This window comes from Akebia trifoliata, chromosome 1 (assembly GCF_017979445.1).
Source record: "Akebia trifoliata isolate Shusen 1 chromosome 1, ASM1797944v1, whole genome shotgun sequence".
Classification (NCBI taxonomy): domain Eukaryota; kingdom Viridiplantae; phylum Streptophyta; class Magnoliopsida; order Ranunculales; family Lardizabalaceae; genus Akebia; species Akebia trifoliata.
This window is the reverse complement of record NC_141375.1, coordinates 5,407,613-5,434,306: the sequence shown is the minus strand read 5'-3', so window position 1 is coordinate 5,434,306 and position 26,694 is coordinate 5,407,613. Positions and strand designations below refer to the sequence as shown.

The 26,694-nt window shown below is 34.1% G+C and overlaps 1 protein-coding gene across 2 annotated transcripts; it reads left to right on the top strand.

The window, feature by feature from the left end:
* LOC147410522 (putative uncharacterized protein YDL057W) lies at nt 1-23,727 on the top strand. Of its 2 annotated transcripts, none has more exons than XM_086436419.1 (7): nt 1-202; nt 5,052-5,170; nt 6,120-6,202; nt 13,642-13,775; nt 14,684-14,848; nt 19,493-19,586; nt 23,354-23,727. In XM_086436419.1, exons 1-7 carry the CDS (start codon nt 16-18, stop codon nt 23,553-23,555), a joined length of 984 nt encoding a protein of 327 aa, XP_086292545.1. In that variant the 5' UTR covers nt 1-15; the 3' UTR covers nt 23,556-23,727. The 2 variants fall into 2 exon arrangements, with proteins under 2 accessions (XP_086292545.1, XP_086292554.1); XM_086436428.1 differs by having other exon boundaries at nt 25-202; nt 13,654-13,775.
* Nucleotides 23,728-26,694: the final 2,967 nt, after the last annotated feature.

Genomic DNA, 26,694 nt, shown 5'->3' with positions numbered 1-26,694 from the left:
CCACAAGTGTGAGAGATGGGGAGTCTTTTGTGTGGTGCGTCCTACTCTGGATTTCTAAACCCAGTAAACAAACAGTCCCCTTCAACTTCAACCTCAAGTTCGAGTTCTTCTCTTCCTCTCTTTCTTTCTACACTTCCGCAACGCCGAACAAGGCTCGCGAGGATGGCTCAATCTCGTTCGTCCAATGAAAGCCAACACCCAGGTAAGCAAAATCAACGATTCAGATTTAATTATTCGTTCTTTCATCATGACCAATCACTGTCTCTGTACCACAGAAACTCAATCTCAGATCAAATTATCAAACATTACAAAAAAATCCGATTTTTTGATGTTATTAATAGTAATTTTTAGGGAGAAATGTTGCAGATTCAATTTCTTGGATCTTTAGCTGACGTGGATAATCAAGACCGCCATTTAATGATTAAAACCATCTTGATTGGCCACGTTCACGACACACCCAAGTTCAAGTTTCAGAGAACTGGTCACTTGGTTAGAACTTAGAAGGGATTCTAAAGACACCTAAAATTATTACGAAAACGCTTTTGGACATTGCGTTCAACACTGCGCTGATGTGGCAGCGTGCAGACAACCATAGATTTCTTTCCTAGTATCTTGAGGAAAGAAATCTATGGTTCTCTTGGCACTGCCATGTTAGTACAGTGATGAACACAGTGTCGAGCGTAGTCAGTGTAGCATGACTCGAAATATTATTGTTGTTGAGGTGGGTGATCAATGAATTGCATGTTTTGAAGTCTTGGGGTGATCAAGAACTGGTTATTTATTAAAAATGATACCAAACAAACCTAAAATGTAATCATTGCTAGCCAAGTTACATAGCTCAAATTTCTAAGAAAATGAAACTAGGAACATATAAACATCAATGGGGTTGGGTGTGTAGCTTGGCAAGTAATAAAGTGCATCTGGGTAGTGTGCTTGTATTGTTGGTCATCTTGACCGCCTTTCTATTTTTTCGAAGACAAATACTCTTTGCTTTAAAAAAAAAGGGTTTTTAAGTTTTGAGTGATCATGAGTTGACTGCGCAAGTTGTCACACTCCAAAATTCGAACCTTGATCCGATAATGGTCTTGAATAAGGTTCTCTGTAGTTTTCTGAATCAATTTCGATCTAAGGATTGCGTGTTCTCCGATTTTTGCCCAACATATAAGTGATCTGCAAGGTCTCCCATATTATGCTTTATAAGGTGCCATTCCAATACTTGATTTAAAACTGTTATTATAAGATAATCCAGCTAAAGTTAGATGTTCACTCCACCTTCCCTTGAAGTCTAATGCACTTTGCAAGCCTTTCCAAAACTGCGACGTGAAGCGTGAATCTCTATCAAATACGATCGATATCGGTATCCTATGCAATTTCACAGAGGCTATTTAATTCATTCAATGAGTCTGAAACTCTCATAGTCAGTCAGAAAGTGAGTTGACTTGGTTAATCTATCAACGATCACCCAAACTGCATCTTGTCATGTCCGTGTGTCTTCAGTAAGTCCGTGATGAAGTCCATTATGATATGTTCCCACTTCCACTCTGAAGTCAATAATGTTGAAGTAATCTTGCGGGCCTTTGATGTTCGGTTTGAACTTGTTGACAAGTTAAAAATTTAGAAACAAATTTTGCTATATCCTTCTTCATTCATTTCCACCAGAATTGATGTTGTAAGTCTCGTTACAACTTGGTTCCTCCTGCATGGATAGTTGTCACACCTCAAAGTTTGAACCTTGATCTGACCCATGGCCCTAATTCAAGATCTTGATTTAGGGGTGAAAAGAATTGATTTAGGGGCGAAAAGAATTAAGGACAAATGTCTAACATCAAATAAAGCTTCAAAAATAATAGTAAATAATTATGATATTGATCATCAATAAGAGGAGTATTAATTATGAACTCTTATCTTTTCTTCAATACATACATTGTCATCACTACTTTTGGATTTTGAAGAATTCTATTTTTGTTCACCCGATCTGTAGGATAATTTCTTTTATGTCGATTTATTGCTTGCATGCCTAATATTGATTAAGCTGAATTAATCATTGCCTAGTTAATTAATTTTTATAAAAATGTAAAGAAAAGATATTTTGTTATTTGCAAATTTGATTTAACCAAAAATGATATATGTTAACCACTCTGAGAAACCCGAACCTTTTGGTTGATCGAATTTCTAAAGATGACAAAAAATGCTATTTTATCTAATTACCTTGCAACTTGTTTGATATCCTGTTTGAATCTATTCTTATAATTGAAAACGAGCATGAACCTGCTAGATCTGAAATTACTAATAAATGGAATCTTAACAACTACTTATGCAGAGATTATATCTTGAATGGATTGGTTCCCTCTTTCTATGATATTTATGTTCATTGCAAAATAGCTAAAATACTATGGAAAATGCAAATATATCATTAAAGATGCTGGGCTTAGAAATTTGTTGTGGGATGATTTCTGAATTTCAAAACGGAGGATGGAAAATCAATTGTGGTCCAACTTGAGAAGGTAACTGATAGTCCATGAAATCTTAGTCGAGGAGTATAAGACCTGTGAAGGATTTCAAGTTGCCTCGATTAATGAGAAACTATCTCCTGCGTGGAAGAACTTTAAGACTAGTTTGAAACATAAAAAATGGTGATGACCCCAGAAGATTTAATTGTCGAACTTTGTGTAAAAGAATACAATGAGGTTAATGAGATGAAAGAAAAGACCTCAAAATTGAACTCCAAGACCAATCTTATGGAAGGAAAACCCAACAAATATTGGAAACCCAAACCTAACTTCAAGAAGAAACCATCTGACAAGAACAAGAAATCCAAAGCAATCTTCAAGATGGCTAAGGCAAACTATTTTTTTTTTTCTTTTGTGAGAAGCTTGACCGTTTGGCTCAATTTTGTAGTGATTCATGATCGAAAATTACAAAAGATGATAGGATAAGTTAAAAGGCAAACAACCCCAAGCTCAGGATCATGTGGTTGAGGATGGTAACTTTTTTGCTTGTGTCTAAGGTTGAATTTTTCAGTGTCATGATGAGGGTTTGGTGGGTAGGCACTGGGGCTGTAAAGTATATCTATGCTAAACAAAATGCATTTTCCTCTTACGAGTTTGTAAGGGAAAGTGAACAGTCATTCATGGACATCTCGCTAGTTTTAAAAGTGGTTGAAAATGGGATTGATGCATTGAAGTTCTCTTTTAAGAATAGCCTCATGCTTAAGGACGTTCTATATGTTCCAGACGTCAAAGAATTCTGTCTCAAGATCTCGCTTTAGCAAAAGAAGGATTTTAAACTAGTATTTGAGGCAAATAAGTTTGTTCTGTCCAAGGATAAGTCTTTTGGAAAGAGTATTTGAATGATGGGCTCTTCCAACTAAATGTAAGAAGCATCATCTTCTTATACTTATTTTGTTGATTCATGTAATGTATGGCATTTTAGATTCTATCATGTTTGCATGATTTCAATAAATAATTAATGGATTTAGGATTAATTTTTAAGTCATTAAAATTGTCAAACTTAAATGTGACGTATGTGTAGAAACTAAATATTCTAAGAAACCCTTCAAAAGTGTAGATCAATGCTTGAAATTCTAGGCTTAATCTAGAAAAAAGCTAAATTGACTTCCTACAACATTGCTTCAACACTGCGCTGACGTGGTGGTGTACACAAAACCACAAATGCTTTTCTTCATTAATATACGGATCATATATTTTCAAATTCTATGAAACTAGATTAATAGATATTTTATAATATTTGATGATTTTTTTAGGTATTGTTTAGTCTATTTATTAAAAAGCAAAGATGGAGCCTTAAAAAAATTCCTAAATTTTAAGATTGAATAAGAAAATCAGTTAAGAAAATTAAAGTTTTGAGATCAGATAAAGGTGTAGAATGTTACTCTGGGTCTTTTATAAAATTCTGCCAAGAAAATGAAATAATTTACAGAACAACTCTCTATTTGCCTTAATCTAAGGTCAAAGCCAAGAGGAAGAATAGAACATTAAAATATACGATTAATTTGATGTTAATAAGTTCTAGGCTACCCATGAACATGTGGGTGGAGGCATTGCTATCAACATGCCTCATCTTAAATAAAATTTCATTTAAAGACTCGGATAAAATTCCATTTGAGTTATGGAAAAGGAGAAAACCATCTTATAAATACCTGAAACTGTTGGGTTGCTTGGCTAATTTGTTGATGAATTGATAAAAGGACCATACATAGTCAATCCCTACGTCTAGAAGGACCATATTTGGTCCTAAAACTGTAGACTTTGCCTTTATAGGCTATGCTCAAAATAGTAGTGCGTTCATATTTTTAGTTATTAAGATTAAAAAAAAAATTAATTGAGAAAAATGATAAAATGAATTTAGGGATGCATAAGTTTTTAGGATATATTTCCTCTTAAGGAAAAGTTAATAATGAAAGAAAATCAAATTAGAATTTTACCTAGAAGGAAAGAAAAATCTTCAAATGAAAATAAATATGTACTTAGAATATGTAAAAGAGATAGAGCATTGTTTAGCTTTGGACCAAACTTTCAAACTTTCTTGGTCAGAGTTGAATCCCAATCTTTTAGTGAGGCAAAGACTTCTTCAGATGCTTAATTTTGGAGAGAAGCAATAAAAATTGAAATTGATTCCATAATGAGTATAAAAAAACTTGAAGCTTACCTCATAGGGGCCAAGTATAATCCTATTTAATGTGAATGAATATTTAAAAAGAAGTTGATGGTCAATCAATAAATTTAAAACTAGGTTGATAGCAAAAGGCTATAGGCAAAAAGAGGGTATTGATTTTTTCGATGCTTATTCCCTAGTAACAGGAATAAAAGATTTTACTTTTTGATTGCCTGCTTTTAATTTTTCATCATGATGAATGCCATTGAAATTTATGGTTAATGAACAAAAGGAGTTTGAATGCTTCGCTGATTTAGTCTTTTGAAATAATATTAATTATAACTCATATTTTTCTCTCAATTCTCTTATTTCTGGTCATCTTTGAAGCACTTTAACATTGTTGTGTTTGTTACAATCTTGGATTCATTTGTTTTCAGTGATTCAATTGGAGAAAATTACAATACAAAACAACCATGGAGAAAAGCTTGTTGGCGTATTACATGAAACGGGTTCAACGGAGCTTGTAATCTTATGCCATGGATTTCGATCCTCAAAGGTTGGAAATAACTATATTTTAGGTATTTTTTCCATTATATGTCTTAATTTGGTGTTTTCAATGTTGTCTAATGTGGTCGCATATTCGCATATGCGAATGCATATGCTATTTTCAAAATGAAAATCGCATATGCTGTCATCGCATACACCCAAAATATGACCTCACTTCTCTTATAAATGCCTCACTTCTACACCCCATACTCCTTTTATTACATTTCTTCTACCTTCTAATCTCTTTCTTACTCTCACAAAGCCTCCAACTCTTAAATCTCATTACATTTTCTACCACATTCTCACATAATTATAAATATTCTCTAATCTCTAGTCTACACTATTATTCTCAAAGTTCATGTCTCAACTCAAGTTACTCTCAACTCTCAAGACTTAAAAGAAAAAAATAAAGTTACTCAAGAAACGATATTTAAAAATATTCTGCATTTTTCCTCTTTTTTGCAGCAAATGCCAACGCTTATGCGATGTGCGAAATGGTATGTGAACAACATGTGCTGGTCGCACACGGTTGCATATGCTATCTAACAACATTGGGTGTAACAACATTGGGTGTTTTAGATGCACTTACCCTAGGAAATTGATTTTAATAAATTCCCTTTACCGTATTTTTCTTTATTGGCCTCTATAAATTGGTCAGGCTGATTTTTTTAGTGTTTCAGTGAGAAATTTTTGGTTTTTTTCTTGTTCTGTAGCTGAAGAACTTGATTTTTATTTAAAAATGGTGGTCTAGTCCATGGTTGTACTTCAACCCAAAGTGACAATTTCATTTTTAAATCATATTTACTACATTCTTACAGCCCATCAAGTTGGAGGAACATGATTCATTCACTGACCCCGATATTTGATGATGATTTGATGGTGGTGGTCTCAATTTATAATATCCGTGTAATTTCAATTACTAGATGATTGGGATTGATTATGATTATTTCTATCTCCAGGAGACTAATACTTTTGCAAACCTTGCGTCTGCTTTAGTGAAAGAAGGAATCAGTTCCTTCCGCTTTGACTTCGCTGGAAATGGGTAAGTTGTTGGCAGTTATTTAAAGTACCTTCTCTATGGCTTGTGCTTTGGTCTTGTGGCCTTTTGAAGGTAGACCTTACAAATCCATTCAGTTGTTTTATATGACCCTTACTCTCATTACAAAGCTTATAGTGTTATTATAAATAGCTTGGTCACAGAGATGTGCCTCACTAGTCAACGTTGGCATATATGACATAGCAAACTATTCATTTGCATTTTTCTTATGGTAATGGTAATAATGGATGAAAGTCCTGAACTTGATATTCTTTGTACCTTAAAGCCACTGCAAATGTATGAATTCCTTATTGTACAGATTTTATCTTGAAATAAAGATCTATAAGTCATTTTATTTATTTTCACGTTAGGTTACATTTTTTTTGGGGGTAATTATAAAAGCACCCCACAAATTAATAAGGGCAACCCACACCATAGCCGAATTGTTTTGTCTTATATGGGTTAAAGATTTCGGAATGAGCTGATTTTTGGTGAGGATGATCTCTATGATGAGGAGATCATCCTCACACAAAATCAGTCCATTCCGGAACTTCTAACCCCATCAAAACAAGTTCAAGAACCATAAATCGTCTTTTTTTTGTAAACCAGTTTTGATTAGGTTAGAAGTTTCGGAATGGGCTGATTTTTGGTGAGGATGATCTCCTCATAATAGAGATCATCCTCACCCAAAATCAGCTCATTCCGAAACTTTTAACCCATATAAGACAAAACAATTCTGTTATGGTGTGGGTTGCCTGTATTAATTCGTGGGGTGCTTTTATCATTACCATTTTTTTGGGTCATTCGGCCCTCAGTCAAGTTAAAGGTGTGACTTGGTTGTTTTAAGAAAGACTCTTGATTGCCCACTACACTTAATTAACAAAAATTTATTGTCAGTTTTTGCATGTGACTGGTCCTAGGCTGCTGTCATTTCTTTTGTGGAAATTTGAATGAAGCTAAGAACTAATTTTAAGGGCTCCCACAACCATTTCTAGCGTTACTATAATTTTAAAAAATTATTGACCTTTGCTTTCGTAGTCTAAACTTTTGAAATTTAGAGAAAAATTTTAGGATGTTCCAGGCTAATCAAAGGTTTCAAATCAAGTCTGGATTTGTCGCATGGCTTAAGAATCTGATGTCCTAGTCTCATGGATCTTTATTGAATAGCTTAACAAGAGTTTGAAAGAAAGAAAATGGTAGGATGTTCTCATTAGCAAACTACTTTTGAAGAGAAATTGAAGTAAATGGAAAGATTGGAGTAAAAACACAAACAAAATGAAATAAAGTAGAGAAGGATTTAGAGGTAGATAGTGGTACACACCCAAACTCTCTCTGGCTAGTAGTTTCCTTACACTAACAAAATAACAAAATGTCCCTTTACTTCTACAGCCCATCCATTTGTAAAGACCCAACTGAAGTAACTAAATTGCTAAATCACCCTTAGAAATCAACTCACAATATGGAAATTAAAAATAAACCCCAAAAATGAGTCTTGGAGACTACTTGCATCAGAAATCTTAGGCTTCATTGCCTTTTACGAATAAAATCTTGTATCAATTTCCAAAACATCCCTTTATACTAGATACTCTAGAAATGTAACTATATTACATCTCTATTATAACTAATCCTAATATACAAATTATATTGTTGTCCATATCAGGAGGATGCCCACCTAAAATCCAAGTAGTTGGATGGTCCTAGGGATTGACAACCACACAAATTTCATGGTCCATTCAAAGGCTTGGACCCTAGGGAGGATGTTCCCCCTAGGCAAACTCTTACATTTTCCTTTTCATATGCATGATTAACAGCTATCTAAAACTTTCAAGTACCACAATACGTCTATATGGCTGTCAATATTTCTTGAAAGAAACATTACGCACCCACCAAACAATCTATTGTAGATTGAGTAGATTCTGAAGCGCTAGAGACCATAGGGGCTCACTATCTGATGTAGGACATCTACAATTCTAGTTAGAGTTTTAGTAGGATTTCTATTTCTAGTTCTAGTAGGATTTCTATTTCATCGTATGTTAGGAGTACAATTCCTTGTTAGTTTCTAATTTATTTTAAATTCGTTTTTAATGTTTAGACTATAATTAGAAGTACTTGGAAGTATCCAATTTGAGTAGTAATAGGATTAGAAAGTTAGTATTATGTTATATATAAGTTAGGAATGTTAATTTTTAGTATTTTAGTAGGATTTTAAGTTGTTATGATGGAGTTATCTATATCATGGTTCAAAATCTTGGTTTGTACCGTAATGTTTTGTACAAAATATTTCGGTTTTTCCATATCCCGAGACGAAACATGCTTGAAACTGAAATATTCAGAGTTTCACATGTTTTTCTGAGAAAATCAAAGAACAAGGATATTCAAAGTTCAATTCTTTTTTTGGGAAAATCAGAGAAGGGAAGGGGGAGAGAAGAGAAAAACTTGGGTGAGGTCGTTCGAGTTGCATTGTTGGATCAAGTAAGTAAAACTTCCTCCTCTTCTTCTTTTTCTTCAAATTTTTTCCCCTCTGCTTTGAATAAAAGCGAGGGCTTTTTCACTATGAAAGCCCTAGACTTTAGTCTTCTCTTGAAGATTTAGGTTCTTTTAGATAAAAATCTCGTATTTTCTTAAATGTTTAAGAAACCCTATGTTTTCAAACTTATTATATGCCCCTTAACCACAGTCTTTTCTAAAAGACTTTGTTTGTTTCAAATGTATCGAATGTTTCGTAATGTTTTAGAAATGTTTCGGTATTGTTTTGATTTTCCTAAAAATTGAAACATCGAGTCGAAATGAGATTTTAAAACATGATTTATATAAGGAGCTCTAAATCCGAAAATTAACAATAAATAATCAATCAATTCAATTATCTTTTCTCTTTTAAAATTACCTTTTTTTAATTGAATTGATACCACTTGATGTAGTGTATGAATCAAGAGAATCGGTATAAGGGGCTGGTTGAGTTTGAGAGGATTTTGAGTTGAAGAGTGAGGGTTTTTTATTTTAAAGGTCTAGGAGTGGTGCGGTGTGGCTAGAAAGTTGACAGAATGCGGTATGAGGTGTGGGGAGAGATTGGCGAAGAGAATTATTGGAAATTTTTTGATGGGATGGTAGTGGAGGATAGGTATTAAGGTCTAGGGGGACATGAGATGCAATTTGGGATAGATTTTGGGTACGATTAAACTTTTGTGCAGAATTTGAAAATTAATCAACTCGATTTCACTAATTGTTACCCAAGGGGCTGAATTTTGAGGGAAATCAACAGAGGGATGGTGGGAATCTTGGGGTCTTCATCTCCAAGGCTCTTCTTACCTTTCTCCTTCTCAAGGGTGTTGAGAACCATGCCTTGAACAAGAGATTCCAACTTAGACTCCATTTAGCCATAATTCTTGCCTCAAGCCTCTCAAATTGAGTTTCTAGATAAGATTTTATAACAAAATCACCTTTACCAACCATCTTTTGTGGATTGTAGTAAGAGCTCTGATACCACTTGACATAGTGAAAGCATGTGAATCAATAGATTCGATAGGAATTAAGATTTCGTGTTCAATTGAATATATAAAAGCAAATAATCAATCAATTCGATTATCTTTTCTCTTTTAATTACTTTTTAGCTTTATATTTTATTTTTTTTCAAGCTATTGTTTTTTTATCAAGTGAATCTATAAATTCAAATTGATTTTATGTGTTCCATTGAACACATCTTAATTCTTATTGAATCTATTGATTGACACGCTTCCGTTACGTCACTATCTCATCAATGTAGACCTATTGTGACATAAAAAATATTTGAATTCCAGTTTCCTAGTAAATCATACTGCACATGTGCACCTTGTTATGATCAACTTTAGAAACTTTTGGGGATCAACTTAAAACATGTGCGGCCAATTATTTTTCTTTTGCTAGGTCTCTTTGTATATTTTTTGCTTCAAAAATAAAATATATGATTGTCTTTTGGAGGCTAAAAGACCCAGTTGAAGTTGAGATCTAAAAGGAATGAGAAGAAAAAGAGAATAAGAGGAGATTAGGGAGAATAATCAATAAGAGATTAGTGTTAATCAGCCCTTCTCGCACTATTTATATATTAACTTCTTAAAATTATTAAAAGTTCCCCATACAACTAGATATTTAGTTAGAACTCATATTTTAATACTTATTTATTTCTACACTCCCCTTCAAGTGGGGCATAGTTATCAATCATGTCCAACTTGCTAAGAACTTCGTCCAATTTCTTCTTTTAAACCCCTTTAGTATACTTCTACCAGTTGATCTTCCGACTTTATGTATATGGAAGACACATAGCTTGATATTTCACTTTCTCTCTAATAAAATGTCTATCAATCTCAAATGTGTTTCATACGGTCGTGTTGGATAGGATTGAGAGTTTTATTAATAGCTGTTTTATAATCATAGTAGAGTCTAGTAGGTTCTGCCATAATAACACCAAGTTCACCTAATAGAATTTGAAGACAAATTGTCTTTGTGGTACCCTGAGCTATAGTTCAATATTCTACTTCAGCACTGGATAAAACAATCACAGGTGGTTTCTTACTTCTCCAAGTGACTAGATTGCCCCCAACAAAGGTGCAATATTTAGAAGTAAATCAACGATCTTTAGTTCCAACCCAATTTGCATTTATGAATGTTTCTATTCTGAGATGGCCATGATTAACATATAGAATTTCTTTTCTAGGAGCAGCCTTCAGCTACCTGAGAGATATTTCTGTTGCTTCTAGGTGAGGAATCCTTGGGGCATGCATGTATTGACTGATAGCATTAACCACATAAGCTATGTCTGGTCTAGTCAATTGCAAGTATAGGAGGCGACCCACCAATCTCTGAAATTGCCCAACATCTGTTAATAGTTCTCCATTTATTCCATTAAGCTTTTAATTAGGATCCATTGGAGTATCAACAAGTTTAGCACCAAGTTTCCCAAAATAACGAAGTAATTCCAATACATACTTACATTGGGTAATATATATACCTTTCTTGGATTGAGCTACCTCAATGCTAATAAAGTATCTCAAATCTCCAAAGTTCTTCATTTCAAATTTAGAAGCTAAGAATTTCTTCAATCTTTGTAGTTCATGCAGGTAGTTTCCTGTAACCACAATGTCATCAATATATTCAATGAGGATTGTCATGAAGTCTTTCTACCTTTTCACAAAAAAAGTATGATTTGCATGACTCTGAGTGTATCCAACTTGCTTCACTTTGCTAAATCTATCGTGTTAGGCTTGGGGAGATTGTTTCAACCCATAAATCGATTGTTTCAATTTGTATACCCTTCCTTCGTTTTCTGGATTTTGAAAACCTGGAGGAGGATTGATGTACACTTCTTCTTCTAGTTCTCCATTTAGGAAGGTGTTCTTCACATCTAATTGATGTAAAGGTCAAGATAAGTTTGCAGCAAGGGATACTAATACCTTAATAGTGTTCATCTTGGCTATAGGTGCAAACGTTTCTTTATAGTAGATCCGCGAGGTTTGAATATTTCCTTTTGCTACGAGTCTTGTCTTGTACTATTCTACTGTGCAATCTACTCTATGCTTTACAGTAAACACTCACTTGTAGCCCATTGATTCTTTTCTTTCTACCAAAACTACCATCTCCCACGTACTATTATTTAATAGAGCATCAATTTCTTCTTGTATTGTTTTCTTCCATTCAGGAGTTTTCAAAGTTTCTATAACATTGTGAGGTATAGGAACATAAGAAACAGAAGACACAAAGGCACGATATGTTGGAGATAACAGAGAAGAAGAGATGTGGTTAGAAATAGGATGCATAGTGCAAGAATGAGTTCTTTTACGCATGGTAATAAAATATAAAGATTAGAAGAATTAACATGTGAAACAAAAGAACTATTATTTGGCATTGGGGAGTCCGACTAGATACTGTGATCAACGAAAGTCTCTTGTTGGATTGTCTTTTGACGACGAGAATAAACTTGTAACTCTTTTCCTTTGTTTATTGACTCCTTCGACAAAGACACAAACGATGAAGGATTACACGTGTCAGTCGATAAAGGGGCTACAATTGGTAAAGAAAATAAGGAATTTTGCCACTCTTCCATATTCATCATCCCCCACTGAAGAGAGGCAGTCGAACGAAAAAAGAGAGTTAACTCAAAGAACGTGACATCCCTGATGACATATCGTTTACCAGTGGATGGATCCAAACACTGGTATCCTTTATGAGTCAATGAGTATCCTAAGAAGACACCTCGAATAGCATTAGTGTGTAACTTGGTACGATTTGGACCCAGAATATGGATGAAACAAAGATAACCAAAAACACGAAGAGGTAAATGAAATGGAAAATGATCTGGAACTAACAATTGAAGAGGGGATTGAAAACTAAGGACCTTAGATGGTATATAATTGATAAGGTACATAGCTGTAAGCAGAGCATCACCCCAAAACTTCTTGGGAACAAACATGAACAACCACATCCCTTGAACAACTTCTAGAAGGTGACAATTTTTTCTCTCAGCTACTCTATTTTGTTGTGATGTCTAAACACAAGAACTTTGGTGAACAATCCCTTGCTCTATCAGGTATTGCTTTAATTTAGCCTTCATGGACTTGTTGAAATAAGTTTGAATCATTTTATGACATAATTTTATCTGCTTTAGAACTTCATATCTAGTGTGGATCAAGTAGCTCCAAGTGTATCTACTGTAGTCTTCCACAAAAGAAAGAATCCGTATCCCCCATCAGCTATAACAGGAGCTGGTCCCCATACATCAGTGTGCACAATCATAAAAATGGAAGTAGATATTTTATCTACTTTAGCTATTCTCTTTGCCGAGGAGCGTGGAGTTAAAGATGGACAAGATTTGTAGAGATTTCTTTTGGCATGACAAGGATAATAGAATAAAATACCACATTTATTTCTACAAACCCTACCATCTCTCTCCTTCCAACTGCCCCAATACATGGTAAAGGGAATATTGGACCAAGAATCCTTTCTGATGCCCCAAATGAAAAGCTTAAGTGCAAACATTCCTCAAACAAAGAGATGGACTTTGGAAAAAAAAAGAGATTTTAAATAGGGACAAAAAATGAGACCATATCAATCGGAAATTTGAGGAGATAGTCTCTCTCTCTCTCTTCCCCCCATATATATATATTTGTTTGTATTTTTGTTTTTTTGGTGGTTCCATGGAATTTGATTTTCATGACTTACAATTTGTCCAATGGATTTGCAGCTATGAATCTATGTGTGTCATGAGAAATAATGCATGTATAATTTTTAGTAGTTGGTTATAATGCAGGGTGGTTCCTTGTCTTATTAAAATTACTTGTGATGTTACCTTGCACTGCATAGGAATGAGCACTCAAACTATGGGCTTTTATTATATTTTTCTTTTGATGAGTATAAGAGATTTATTGATAAAACTTTCATTTATATTTGCTTTGCTAAAATATTGTAGCTGATAACAGTCTGACTTGTAGGGAAAGTGAAGGTTCATTCCAGTATGGCAATTATCGTAGAGAGGTAGATGATTTACATGCCGTAGTCCTATATTTTTCTGGGCTGAAACGTGTGATAAGTGCAATTCTTGGGCATAGTAAAGGTGAGCTAAGTTTATATTTCCTATGTGGAATTTATAGACATTATAGCCCAACCTCATGGGCTACTTTGTTTCATATCATTCGATAGGCTAATGAGCTAAAATTTGGGTCAACAAGGCATTATCGCTGTTTTTTCCCCCCTGAAATTTTTGTAAATGACTTCATAAATTTTGGCATGTTAAAGTTCCAACTAAGTTATAGCCATTGCAGATCAGGAAGAAAGTTATTAAAGATAAGTATTATGTAGCTTTGATTTTCCATCATTTGAACTGTTTATATTATTTAGTGGAATTTGATGTCATTAATAATAAGTAACAACTAATGGTTAATGGTGAAATTACTACATTTGTTTATGGGTAATGGAATTCAATCACCAAGCTTGTCTTACCTTCAATTTTATGATGAAATGTTATATGTCAATTGACAAATTACTCCCCTGTTATTAGTGTCAGACACCAGCAGACATTTATGCATCGCTGTTATTATAGGTTTGTTGTGCTTTGGATGTCCATTGGTCACTTCACCTTCTGAGTTGGAGGAAAACTTGCAGGCAAAGCCTCGATTTTGGATGAATTTATACAATATTGGAACTCGAGAGTTTGAGAACCAGATCATTTCTGTATAATTAAGGTTTCGGTAATCAAGCATAATGAACCAAACAAAAATTAACCTTCCTAAGTAAAGTGATGATGTATGCAAATGGAAAATGTTAATTAGAAGAAAACCCCAATTGAACCTTCAAAAGGAGACCCGTAGATGATGACTTACTCAACATTTTTCATTTTCTTACTGTTTGCTTATCTGATGGTTGTTTAATGATTGCAGGAATTTTTTTTTTCAAATTGCTAAATAATCATCATATAATTATGAATTTTTTGAAGTGCTATGGTACTGAAAACCTGTCTTTCAGGGGGAAATGTGGTGCTCCTATATGCTTCGATTTATCATGACGTACCTACAATTGTCAATGTTTCTGGCCGTCATGATTTGAAGAGAGGAATTAAAGAGCGTTTAAGAGAAGATTTTATGCAAAGAATTAAGAAAGATGGATTTGTTGATGTCGAGGGTAAAAATGGTAATCAATCTGGTCATTGATAATATTTACATGTATATACTTTATGTAACCCCCATGCATTTAGAGCATAATTGGAAGTATCTTTGTCTGGATGTATATCGGCAGCTCTCAATATGATAATTGTTAACTAAGCTTTTATATTGGGCTTTCATATTGGACATTCTACAATGTATTGGCAACCTAGTGTGTAATATGCAAAACATCATGGTCAATAGTCAATACAATATGAATCACATACGTAGTTAAGAGTCAATGCACTAGTCTGGCAACCATATTGGTGGATACCGTTTTGACCTGATACTGTAGAGAGACGAAAAATTGTTTTGTGTAGCCATGCCATATCTACACAAACTGATATGCAACATTTTCCTAATTAACTGATAATAGGCTCCCTTTTTTGTACATATACTATCTCAGGATTTATGTGTTTGATATTGTAATGACTTTGAATTAATTTTTAAAAAAAAAAAATTAATTTATTAATTAAATAAATATTTAATTATAGTATTAAGATATGTCAAGTTTTTTAAAAATCGTATAGTAATGTTAAAGGAGGGGTTGTAGGTTAATTAGGATTAGATTTGGGGAGGGGGGCTGCTGTAAAAAAAAAAAAATTTAAGTGTGGAGCTGGTGGGGCCACGTATCTAACCACCCACCATATGTTTGTTAAGAGAAAAAGAGGGCTGAGCCCATTTGTCTCTTGCTCTAAAACAGAACAAAGAGAAAGAAAGAGAAAAGGGAGAAAGAAAGAAGAGAAAGGAAGGAAGAAAGAGGGAAAGGAAGAAAGGAAGCAAGGAAGAAGAAAGAAAAGAAAGGAGAGAAAGAAAGAAAGGAAGGAGAGAAAGAAAGAAAGGTAGGAAATCTTGCACCTCTTGTAATAGTCTTAGGGTAAAATGTTTTTAAGAATATTGTTGTTTTGTTTAAAAATCCAAGGTAGTTGTAGTTTATTTATTGGATTGTTCAAAAGCATATGAGTTAGTTGAATTGCAACTTATTCTTTTATTTTCACTCACCATTGGCTTATAAAGATAATAATTGGTAAATTAAAATTTTATAGTTGGTAAGTAATAATTAAATATATACTCATGTTAAGTTATAGAATAAATTTTCAAAGAGTTTAGACATGTGTGGAAAAATAAAATGTTTCTTTACATTTGAATTTTATATAATTTTTCCAAAAGGGGGTTTTAATCTATAGAGAAATTTACCAAAGCGGAGCACTTTTCAGAATTATTTACCAAAATGGAGCATTATACATCTTATTTTAAAAAACGGTAAGTTACAGTTTTCAAAAATATTTTATTTTACCAAAATGGTACAAACAATAATTTCCAGAATTTCAGTACTGAAAATACTTTTTTTTTGTGTCAAAGGGATCCTTTTGACACTGTACAAAAATAAATTCTGATCTCATTTCAAAATGATCCTGTTGGTATTACCTGTTTTTTTTTTTTTTTTGATAATAAAAAATTACCTTTTACATGAGTTCAAAATTTATTTTTGTACAGTGTCAAAAGGATCCCAGTGAAAAGAACTGAAAAAAAAAAATTCTCAAATGTCAACATAATTCTTTTGACATGAGATTATAATATATTTTTGTATAGTGTCAAAAGGATTCCATTGACACTGAACTTTTTTTTTTAAAATATTCAATGTCAATAGGATCCCTTTGACATGATATTAGAATTTATTTTTGTACAGTGTCAAAAGGATCCCATTGACATGGAATTGTTTTAAATTTTTTTAATTTTAGGTACTCTAATTATGGAAATTAATGTTTGTACCATTTTGGTAAAATAAAATATTTTCGAAAATGGTAACTTACTGTTTTTGGAATTAAGTTCAAAAGTGTTTTGTTTTGGGAATTATTCGATTTTCGATGTCTTTTAGTAAATTTGCCTTTAATCTATTTTTACATATGTAGTGTTAATAATATAAGAGAAAAAATGAAGTTATGGATCATTTTCAAATAAATGAATTTTAAGGCATATTGGTATACATGTACATAAGGATTTGAAAAGTTTTAAAGAAAAGTTGTGTTAGAACCTTACAAAATAAATATATTTGAAATGTTCAATTATTATTTCATTATACTTTATAACATGCTTGTTAGAAGGATTAGTTTCCGATTAGTTAATTTATGTTTAAATTAGTAAATTTAGAATTATTGATTCTTATGATATAGAGTTTTTCAAAATAAAGTATTTCGAATGAAAATTAAAAAAACATAAGAGAAATTTGAGTTTTAATCGAATGATAAATCTGGTATGCAACCTAGTTTTTGAATAATAAATACTGAGAACGTGTTCTCAATTGTATGTGTGTCAATGAGTACCTAGTTACGGTGAGAATGTTTTAGCGTACGCCGTGTAAATCACGAATGAGAGATGTGAGATATGCTTTGATTCGAGGATCGTGTAAGACACGAAAGAGGGAAAAAAGTAGAAATGCTTCGGCTATTTGCTGTGTAAGACATGAGGAAAAAAAATGGAGGAATGAAAAAAAAAAAACAAGAAAGAGAGATGAAAGTGAATTTATTTGTCTTGAGAGTAGATTTGGTGTTCATGATACTTACATGCTTTATTTTTCGATATATGTATTATTTTAGTGATCTATTAAAAAGATTGTGAAAGCCTACAAAGAATAACATGTGTCAGTTTCGAGAGCAACACATTATTCTAGGATAAAAGTTGTGATGTTTGAGTTCTTATGTAGTATGGGATGCATAAGAACGCAACATCACAACAGGAATTCGGAACTTTCTTTTCTATTTTTAATAGAGAATAAGATGTATAAATAGTTGTATAAATGATAGAGTTTTTACTGAGGACCGCATGCACACCAGATTGACATAGATGAAGATGGCTACATTAATAGTTTAGAGTAGTCAGGAAAGAATAACCTACTTAATTGGCCCATTTCTTAAGGCATTAGTCAACGACTACTTGAACCGAGAAATCAATTACCCAAATATGCAAAGGCTGGCCATAGAATTAGTAACTAACGGTGGAGTTCGACAATGGTGAAGTATTGAATCAATTGTATCTTGTTTGAGATGTTCACATCAGTTGTGACCCTCATCAGCAGTTATATTATGAGCTATTAATGTTTTCCGATAATTTAAAACTGTTTCAATGATTTACCCTTCTTTATGATTTACATGTTTAAGTGTTTCTAATTATATTTTGATTATCAAAAAATGCATAATTTAACAATGCCTAAAATGTTTAACCTGTATGTTGTAGACTATTATTTAGAATTGTAAGATTTTCTTACTGAGTAATTTCCTTATTACTCACCCTACGGAACACCAATTTTAGGCGTACCTGTTTTAGATGACTTATCTGAGGAGGCTCAGTTCTAGGGCCAGATAGATGATGAGTCCAAGCTTCCAGGAGAGGAGTTTGAGTGTTCTTATTGAGAGTCCTAATACTAGAGTTAGGTTAAGAGTCTTTTGGAGTTGTATACATGGACATGGTATGTGTCACTACTCTTTTTATGTAATAATGTCAGGTGTGTAATAATGTTTGAGAACACATGTTTGTTTTCAGTTCTTTTTGGGCAATGATCATGTATGGCATCTGATTATGTTTGCTTTAACTGTGTTATTTAATGATTATTGTCAAAATTTTCTCTTATATATTATTATCATTTCATGGTGTAGATATCACACTTCTAGATTCAACTTGCGAGTCATGGGGATTCTGGTTGAATTTATGGGGCATGACAGAAACCTATTCTCCATTTGTGTTGCTAAGATAACCATGCTTTTTTCTGATTGATATGAAATTATAATTATAGTTTACCTCTTTGGGTTGAATTTTAGAAATGGTTGGATTTAAGCATTTTTCCCTTCATGAAAATTTTAAGGAAATTTTGGTTGCTATATGGAATATCTTGTATTTTCCCTAGTCGTGATAGTTTCAACTTTACTATAGCTTATAGAAATGTGAAGAATCTTTTTATCTTTCTTGATTCAGTGATTGAGATAGAATGAAGTTCGGTCTCTTATGGTCTTAGCCTCCTAGTGTTTGGTGAGGAATAACCAATAATAGTGTTGACCTCAGAAGAGGTACTAGATTCGAAATTAGTAAAGGAGATTTGTTTTTACTACTGTGTTTTTTTTTTTTTTTTTCCGTATTGGGGGGTGGGGTGGACGTATGATTTGGTAACTCTCCATTGGAAGTAGCTATGTGTAGAGTTTTTTTTTAGTTCTTGATTTCGTGATTGAGGTAGTATTGGTCTCTTATGGTCTTAGCCTCCTAGTGTTTGGTGGGAAATAACCAACAATAGCGTTGAGCTCAGAAGAGGTATTCGATTTGAAATTGGAAAAAGGAGATTTGTTTTTACTACTGTTTTTTGTTTTTTTGGATTGGGGTTGGGGGTGGGGGGGATGAGCTTATGTTAGAATGTTTTTCTTTATGAAAATTAATACTTAAAAGAGTTTTTGTCTTGTCTCTTTGGTTGTCTTTCTTCTTGGATTCTTCCATTTTTGTGATACAAGTGTACTTTACCTATCGAAACAAAATAATAATAATAATAAATAAATCTTGTTACTCTTGAGTCTAATATTCAGCTTATCTAGAAATTATTTTTTCGTTTACAACTGAATTTTATACTTAATTGGCTCTCCATTGATTGTAGGGGAAGTCCAGTATCGTGTCACTGAAGAGAGTTTATTGGAGCGCCTAAGTACTGATATGCATGCATCATGCCTTTCAATTGAAAAAGACTGCAGGTTAGAAACATTTGATCTGCTTTGCATCTGTTCTGCAAGCCTGATTATGTTGTTATGTTTACACTATGTTTGAACTTTCGACCAATATTTTCTTTTGAAGGAACTAATTTCTATCAATTGATCTTTGACGGACTTTCAGTGGTTATACTTTTCTTTCTATGGATTCCATAGTGATCTTGTTTTTTGTCCATGCCCTACTGTCCCCCACTTTCTAATTTGTATTTAAAGGAGATAGACAAGGTCTTTTGTGAAGTAGTGATAAACAAGCTGAATTTTTAAGTGCAAAAGCTCTTGTTTGTATTGGCTGGGGAATTCTTGAAGAGTTTCCATTCTATTTCTTTTTCTTGTTATAATAGCAAAAGCATAAGTCTTCGGTATAATTATGAGAAGTTTGCTCAGTTTGGGGAATCAAGTCGACCTTTCTATGAAAAGCTGCAACTGATTTTTCCTTGCAGTAGTCAATGATATTCTAGTTCCCTTCATAGGGATTTATAGAAGATTGTAACCCTCATTCTCATACAAGCGTGTTACCCATTCAATTCTATCTACGGAAGTGGATTTCAATAAATCGATTGGGCCTACATTACGATATTGCCTAGAATTTGCCAAAAAAGAAAAAAAAAAACGAAGTCTTCAGTTTTTATGACAATGATCCACAATAACATTTTTCTTTTGAGAAGGTATGGACATTTATAAATAAGGTATTGAGGGAAAATTTATATATTAATCCAAAAGGAAAATAAAAGATGGTCTCCTTTAATTACGTTACAAATTAACATTTGGTCCAAGATTACACTAGCTATCTTATCTATCAAAGTGGAGAAATCAACCAGAACTTCATTCAATTCTGATAAACCTTGCATGGTTCTGAGTTTGCAAATGTAAGGTACTGTTCTTTTTACTTTGGTGAGTGAAACTAGATTCCTGAATCCTCACTGTTGATCATGCAACTTCAAAATGTCATAGTTAGGTTTTCTGTTTTCTGGGTTTCTATGTGTGCGACAGCCCTATTGGCCCTTTACTATTTGCGACAGCCCCTACGGGCTTTTAATGTAATGGGGTGGGCCCCACATACTTATTTGCTGATTAGGTGTTTAGCATATTTGAGGAGAGGCCGAACCTAACCTTCAAGTAAGTGTTTGGCTCTCTCTCTCTCCCCAATCTTCCCTTTCTTCTCTTCTTCTTCTTCTTGCTCTAGCTTGTTTTGATTTTCTACTTGGTATTAGAGCGAAGTTGTTTCCTTCTCTCCAAATTTTTTTGGATTTTTAAACCCTTATTTCTGCAGTTTTGTAATGAAACGAACTTCGGTTCATTGTGGTGGTGCAAGATAAACCCTAGATGTGTATTTAGGGCGTGATTGTGTGCTTGTGGTTGGTTGTGAATGCGTTTTGGGGCTCCGTGGTACTGTTTTTCAAACCTTTTAGAAGGTTTAATCACAGTAGGTGGTGTCTAAGTCAGTTCCTTTTGGCTGAAATTGGTTTTTTTGTTTTACCCAAAATTGGTGGAGCCTTTTTTTTACACCTCCTACCCTTGCTGCCTCCTTTTTAGGTGTCTTTTACACCGGCTGTTGCCTCCCTCGTTGTGTCTTTGCTCATCTTCGTGGTTATTCTAATGGATGGACATAGCCCTCCAAGTGATGATTCGACTAAGCAGATTAGTTTGGTACGATTGAACAGAAATAATTATCATTCTTTTTCCCATGCTATAAATGTGTTTTTGTGAGCCAAGAAGAAAGAGAAATACCTTATTGAAGATCCTCTTTCTGAGGATTCAAAGAACTATGAAAATTCGTGGAGTGAAAATTCATTGGTTATGATCTCGCTTTGGTTAAGCATGGAACTATCTGTGACTTCCAATGTCTAACTCCTTGATACTACAAAGAAGATTTGGAGCTCTCTTGCAGAGATGTACTCTTAAGAAAGTAATGTGATTAGGGTGTTTGAGTTGTTTGAACGCATGTTCACTACCAAACAGGGTGATAAACCCCTGAATGACAGTAATATGAAAGGTATGTAGGAAGAATTGTAGCTTTATAGCATTGATTTGGAAGTTCAATAATGTCAATGGGAAGAGTTTCAAGTTGCATTGCTGTCGTCCAGTCTTAGCTTAGAGTACAATATCTTCAAGGATTAGATTTTGGCTGGTGAATAACTTCCTACTGCAACGAATGCATATTCTCTACTTCAAAGGGCTTCACTTACGCACTCAGCTCGTTTTTCTCTTAAGGAGTCATCTGCTTTAGTCACTAGTGATGGTACTTGTGGAATTCCTCGTAATAGACGCGACAGTACTGGTGGTTGTAGTGGTAATCGTGATGGCACTCATGGGGTTCGTGGTGGTGGTATTGGCTCTGGTCGTAGTACTGATAGGGTCCAATTGGAAATGCAACTATTGTGGTAAGATAGGACATATTGAGGATTATTATTGGGACAAATGGGGATGTCTTGACTATGCCCATAATGCATCTACTAATACGTCTTCGACATCTGTTACTCAATAATTTGCTTCTAGACCACCGGTTATTGATTTTGAGTCTCAGGAAAATCTTACTTCCTAACTTAGTTAGATCCTTCAGAAGTTGTTAGGTCTACCTTCTTCATCTGCTTCCACAACAACTATGGTCAATACAGATAATTCTGTTTATGTAGTTGCTCGATCCCCATCATCTTCTTGGGTTATTAACTCTGGTGCTCACATGTCTGGTACCTCCATCTTTTCTAATTTTCATTCATCTAGATCTCATATTGTTTTAGCTAATGGTCCTTCTCATCCTGTCCTTGGTAATGGTGATCTTCATCCTACCAATTCTATAACATTTACTTCTGGCTTTTTGTTCCTGACTTTCTTTTTAATTTTCTATCTGCCAGCTAATAAAATCACTAAATTGTTATGTAACCTTTTCCCCTATTTCTTGTGTTTTTCAGGACCTCAATTCTACAAGTGGTTTCCTGAAAATACCCCAAGACTTCGATTAGTTGTTTGTATTTGATGAGTTGTGTTGGAAGAAATCCATAGGAAGGGAAAGAATCGTAGAGCTCATAATTGCAAATTTTGAAAGTGGTGAAATAGTGTTGGAATCCTTAGATTTGATTTTTCTCTCAAATACAGACAGATTTTGGTTACACACTTGCACTGTACACTATGCATAGCAAATAGAGAAAGAGGGTCCAGAGTACATGAATAGACTTCAGAGTTTTGCTTGGCTATCTAAGGTCTAAAATCCCATTACGATGGAATGTCTTGGTCAGGAGGAAAAGTAAAACAGTCGGAACTGAAACATTCTGAGGCATTCTGTAATATTCCTAGACAATCCAAAACATTCAGTGTTTCATTTCAGTCGGTTGAAATCAGAATGTTCTGCCAAAACATTAGGAAACGTCACGAAACTTTGAACCATGCTTGGGACTTCCCCATAACATTTAAGTGACCTTGGTGTATAAACAATTGAATTTACTAAAACATCATGTCTGCTCACGAGGATTTTGAATTATCCTCTCATGTTTGGGTGGAAGTGGTATACTAGGCCTATAACATTCTTCTTTTTGTATCCATGAGAATTTTATATTATTGTCTGTCCACAGATTACTATTTTAGGAACTCAGAATGGGTTAATAATATTTATGAATGCACAACCTTAATTCCTGTTGATAATTAACCATGAAAAAACAGTGCTACTTTGATTATTGCAAATAATTGTAGTATATCACATTATTCTCGATTTAATTTTCCCGCATTTTATTACTAAAGCTCACTAAAACTATATACAGGGTCTTGACCGTTCATGGTTCTATGGATGAAGTCGTACCAATGGAAGATGCCTTGGAATTCGCCAAGATCATATCCAACCACAAACTACAAATTATAGAAGGAGCTGATCACGGATATACTAATCATCAAGCTGAATTGGCTGAGGTTGTGGTCGACTTCATAAAGGCGTCCCTTCAGCAGGACAAGGGTATGTTATCCTAGGTACAATCGTGATCACGAGTGTATTTTAAAAATGACATATCACTTGTAGTGTTTCTTTCCATGCTTACAAGTATCAATGTATTTCTGATTAGTTGTTGCAGTGTCGACCTTAATGTTACTGATTATTTATAAAAAAAAAATTCTAAAAGAATGCATGTTTCTTATATATATATATATATTCCATTTTCCTTATTTTTTTTCCTAAAAGAATACATGTTTTCTGACTTTAAAACCAGCTATACTTTATAGTTCTGCATGTCAGGTGATTAGGAGTCATCAAGTTGATGAATTGATATTGAGCGTGGCAGAGATGAGAATTTGATGGATGAGTGGAAAGGCCAAAGAGAGAACAGAAATGATCGTATTCAAGAAAATGTAGGAATAACTCCTATAGACAATGTATTACGGTCTGAGCATGTTCAACAAAGACAATTTGCACCATCGGATAGAAGATTCTAGACGAGCGATTGAAAATCCTGAAAGAATGTAGATTGAGATAGTGAAAGCCACCACGAACACATTTTCTGAATAAATAAGAGTGGAATAAATTTATAAAAAAAAAAAAAAAAAAAGTGGAATAAAGAAAAATCAGTTATAGAGTTGAATAGAGGAAAATATTTCTTCTAATTGTTGGCCGGACTGGGTTCAATTCCATTATGGTAAGGTTTATTCAGATGAGTTGAAATCACTTAATTCCAAATGTCTAGTTTGCCAGGTCACCATAGATACCCATTGTCATTTATCTTATAAAATGTTGACTCCAATAAAACTGAAGCTACCACCTCTGTTAGGTGATGAAGTCTGTGAGTGGTAATGCCACATATCTGGGATCAAAACTCCACCCCACTTGACAAAAAAGAACTCAGTGAAAAATCCAAAAATAAAATAAAATCTATATAACAAGATAGTTCGACTAGCCTTACTAAGTAAGGAATTTACCCTTACTAAGGTCCCTTGGGCTTACCTTATGACATAAAAAAAACCATGATCCCATGCTTCAGGGTTGTAGAGGACAGAATTCAATGAACTTCGGATAAAAAAGTTAATTTTTACCGTTGAATTTTAATTTTAAAATTTTGAATTAGGTGGAAGGTTGGTACCCGTCCATTTTCGAAACCTTGGATCAGACCTAAACAAATAACTGTTTTTATTTTTATTTTTTATATTTGAGTTTTTCGATTAAATTTAGAGGGCTGTGGTGTTGGATTGCTATTGTGATAATCCATTTGAGCAAAACAATCCTTACTAAGGGCAACTCCGATGCAACTATTGATACCCATACCCTTTTATGGGTCATCAAGTGATAATGAATATCCATTTGATATGCACTCCAAACCGTGCTACCCAAATTGGTTATCCATAAATAATTTAATCCAAATTATTTTTCAAATGAATTCCAAATTAGTTCTCAAATGAAAACCAAATAAATTTATGTTGCTCCCCAACTGTTACTGATCTTAACCATTCACTAATTTTCTTTATTTTTAATTGGGGTGTAAATAAGTAGACGATGGAGTGCCAAAAGCAAGGGTTGAGAGCCCTACTTTGCCCCAACCATGGTTGCAAAACTCGTCTGCGACTAAGACGTATTGCCCGAGTCATCTCGGTATTAAGCATGGACGAGAAGGATGGACAAGTCACTTTTTCGGGCGAGATTTAAAACCCCACATTCATTTTTCATTTTTAAACCAGACTTTTCAAATGTATCAGAAAACTCGTCCAAGAAGACTCAATAATTGGCATGGACGAGACGAGATGGGAAAATGGCATTTTAAAACCGTGTCCCCAACTGGTTTGGTGCTAGAAAGTGAGAGACCTATTGAGAGGACATCGTTAATGGTGGTTGGATAGAGGTGCGATTGCTATTGTTTAAAGTTTGATTCTAGGGGTTTTAACAGAAAAATGAGCTTCTAATGGTATCAGAGTGGTAGGTTTGTATAGGTCATGGGTTCGAGTCCCCTTGAAGAAATTTTCTACTTTTATGGATGAGAGGGAGTGTTGGGTGTTGTGCTATCCGCCTCCACTTTCAGGTGTCATGTGCTCACGTATCGTGCCTCAATTCGACCTATATCCCTTTTTATATACATAGTTGCACCTTCCCCATCAGATCAGGCTTTTGAGGTAAATGGCTGTTAATAATACATTCCTGAAATAGTCAACGTTTCCATGGTCAATGTTTCGTGTTGATCTCAGCCAATACTGATACGTATTGACGGATACATTCCAATATTTTAAGCTATGATTGACAGATACTTCGATATTTTAAACTATAACATCAATGCCTCCCAGGACTTTGAATTAGTATCCTCTCATATTTGAGTGGGAGTAGTACTTCACATTATTATCTATTTAATTTTCCACCAATTTATTACTAAAGCTCACTAATCCTAACAATGGAAATGCCTTGGATTTCGCCAACATCATAACCAACCACAAACTACAAATTATAGAAGGAGCTGATTAGGGGCGGATTTACATTGGGGCCATTTACCCCCACAAGAATTTTCAAAGTCCATGGGTTAGTGAGCTATTGAGACAGATTTTAGCACATTTTTTCTTGTTTTCCACTTTTAGTTGCCCTTACAACTATGTTTTTTCAACCTTAATTGACCCCACAATTTTTTTTCTAGTCTTTGGTTACCCCCACAAGGACAAAATCCTTGCTCCGCCCCTGGAGCCGATCACGGATACACTAATCATCATGCTGAATTGGCTGAGGTTGTGTTGGACTTTATAAAGGAGTCCCTTCAGCAGGACGAAGATATGCTACTCGTAGGTACAATCGTGATCAAGAGCATATTTTACAATGACATATCTCTCGTAGTGTTTCTTTCAGAGCTGACAAGTATCACCGTATTTTTGATTGCGTACTGCATACTGCAGTGTCAACCTTTAGTTTACGAATAATAATAAATTGACTCAATAAAAAAAAAAAAAAATCAAATATACTCAACTAACGTGGAATGTGCACAGAACTATAAATTTTTCCTTGTGTATCTTAAGGAAAAGATCTATGATTTTGTGCACATAAGGTGATGACACAGCTCTATTTGTGGTGCTCAAATCGTCATCCTCATTTGCTTTTAGAGGTCATGGGACCCAATTTTTGTGGCCAAGTTTTAGTATAGTAACTTGTTAT

Bases quoted from the DNA above. Each gene is read 5' to 3' on its own strand.
- LOC147410522 (XM_086436419.1), top strand. From the start codon at position 16: ATGGGGAGTCTTTTGTGTGGTGCGTCCTACTCTGGATTTCTAAACCCA. The intron at 5,171-6,119 runs GTTGGAAATAAC...TTCTATCTCCAG, and splicing joins ATGGATTTCGATCCTCAAAG to GAGACTAATACTTTTGCAAA. The intron at 6,203-13,641 runs GTAAGTTGTTGG...AGCTGATAACAG, and splicing joins TTTGACTTCGCTGGAAATGG to TCTGACTTGTAGGGAAAGTG.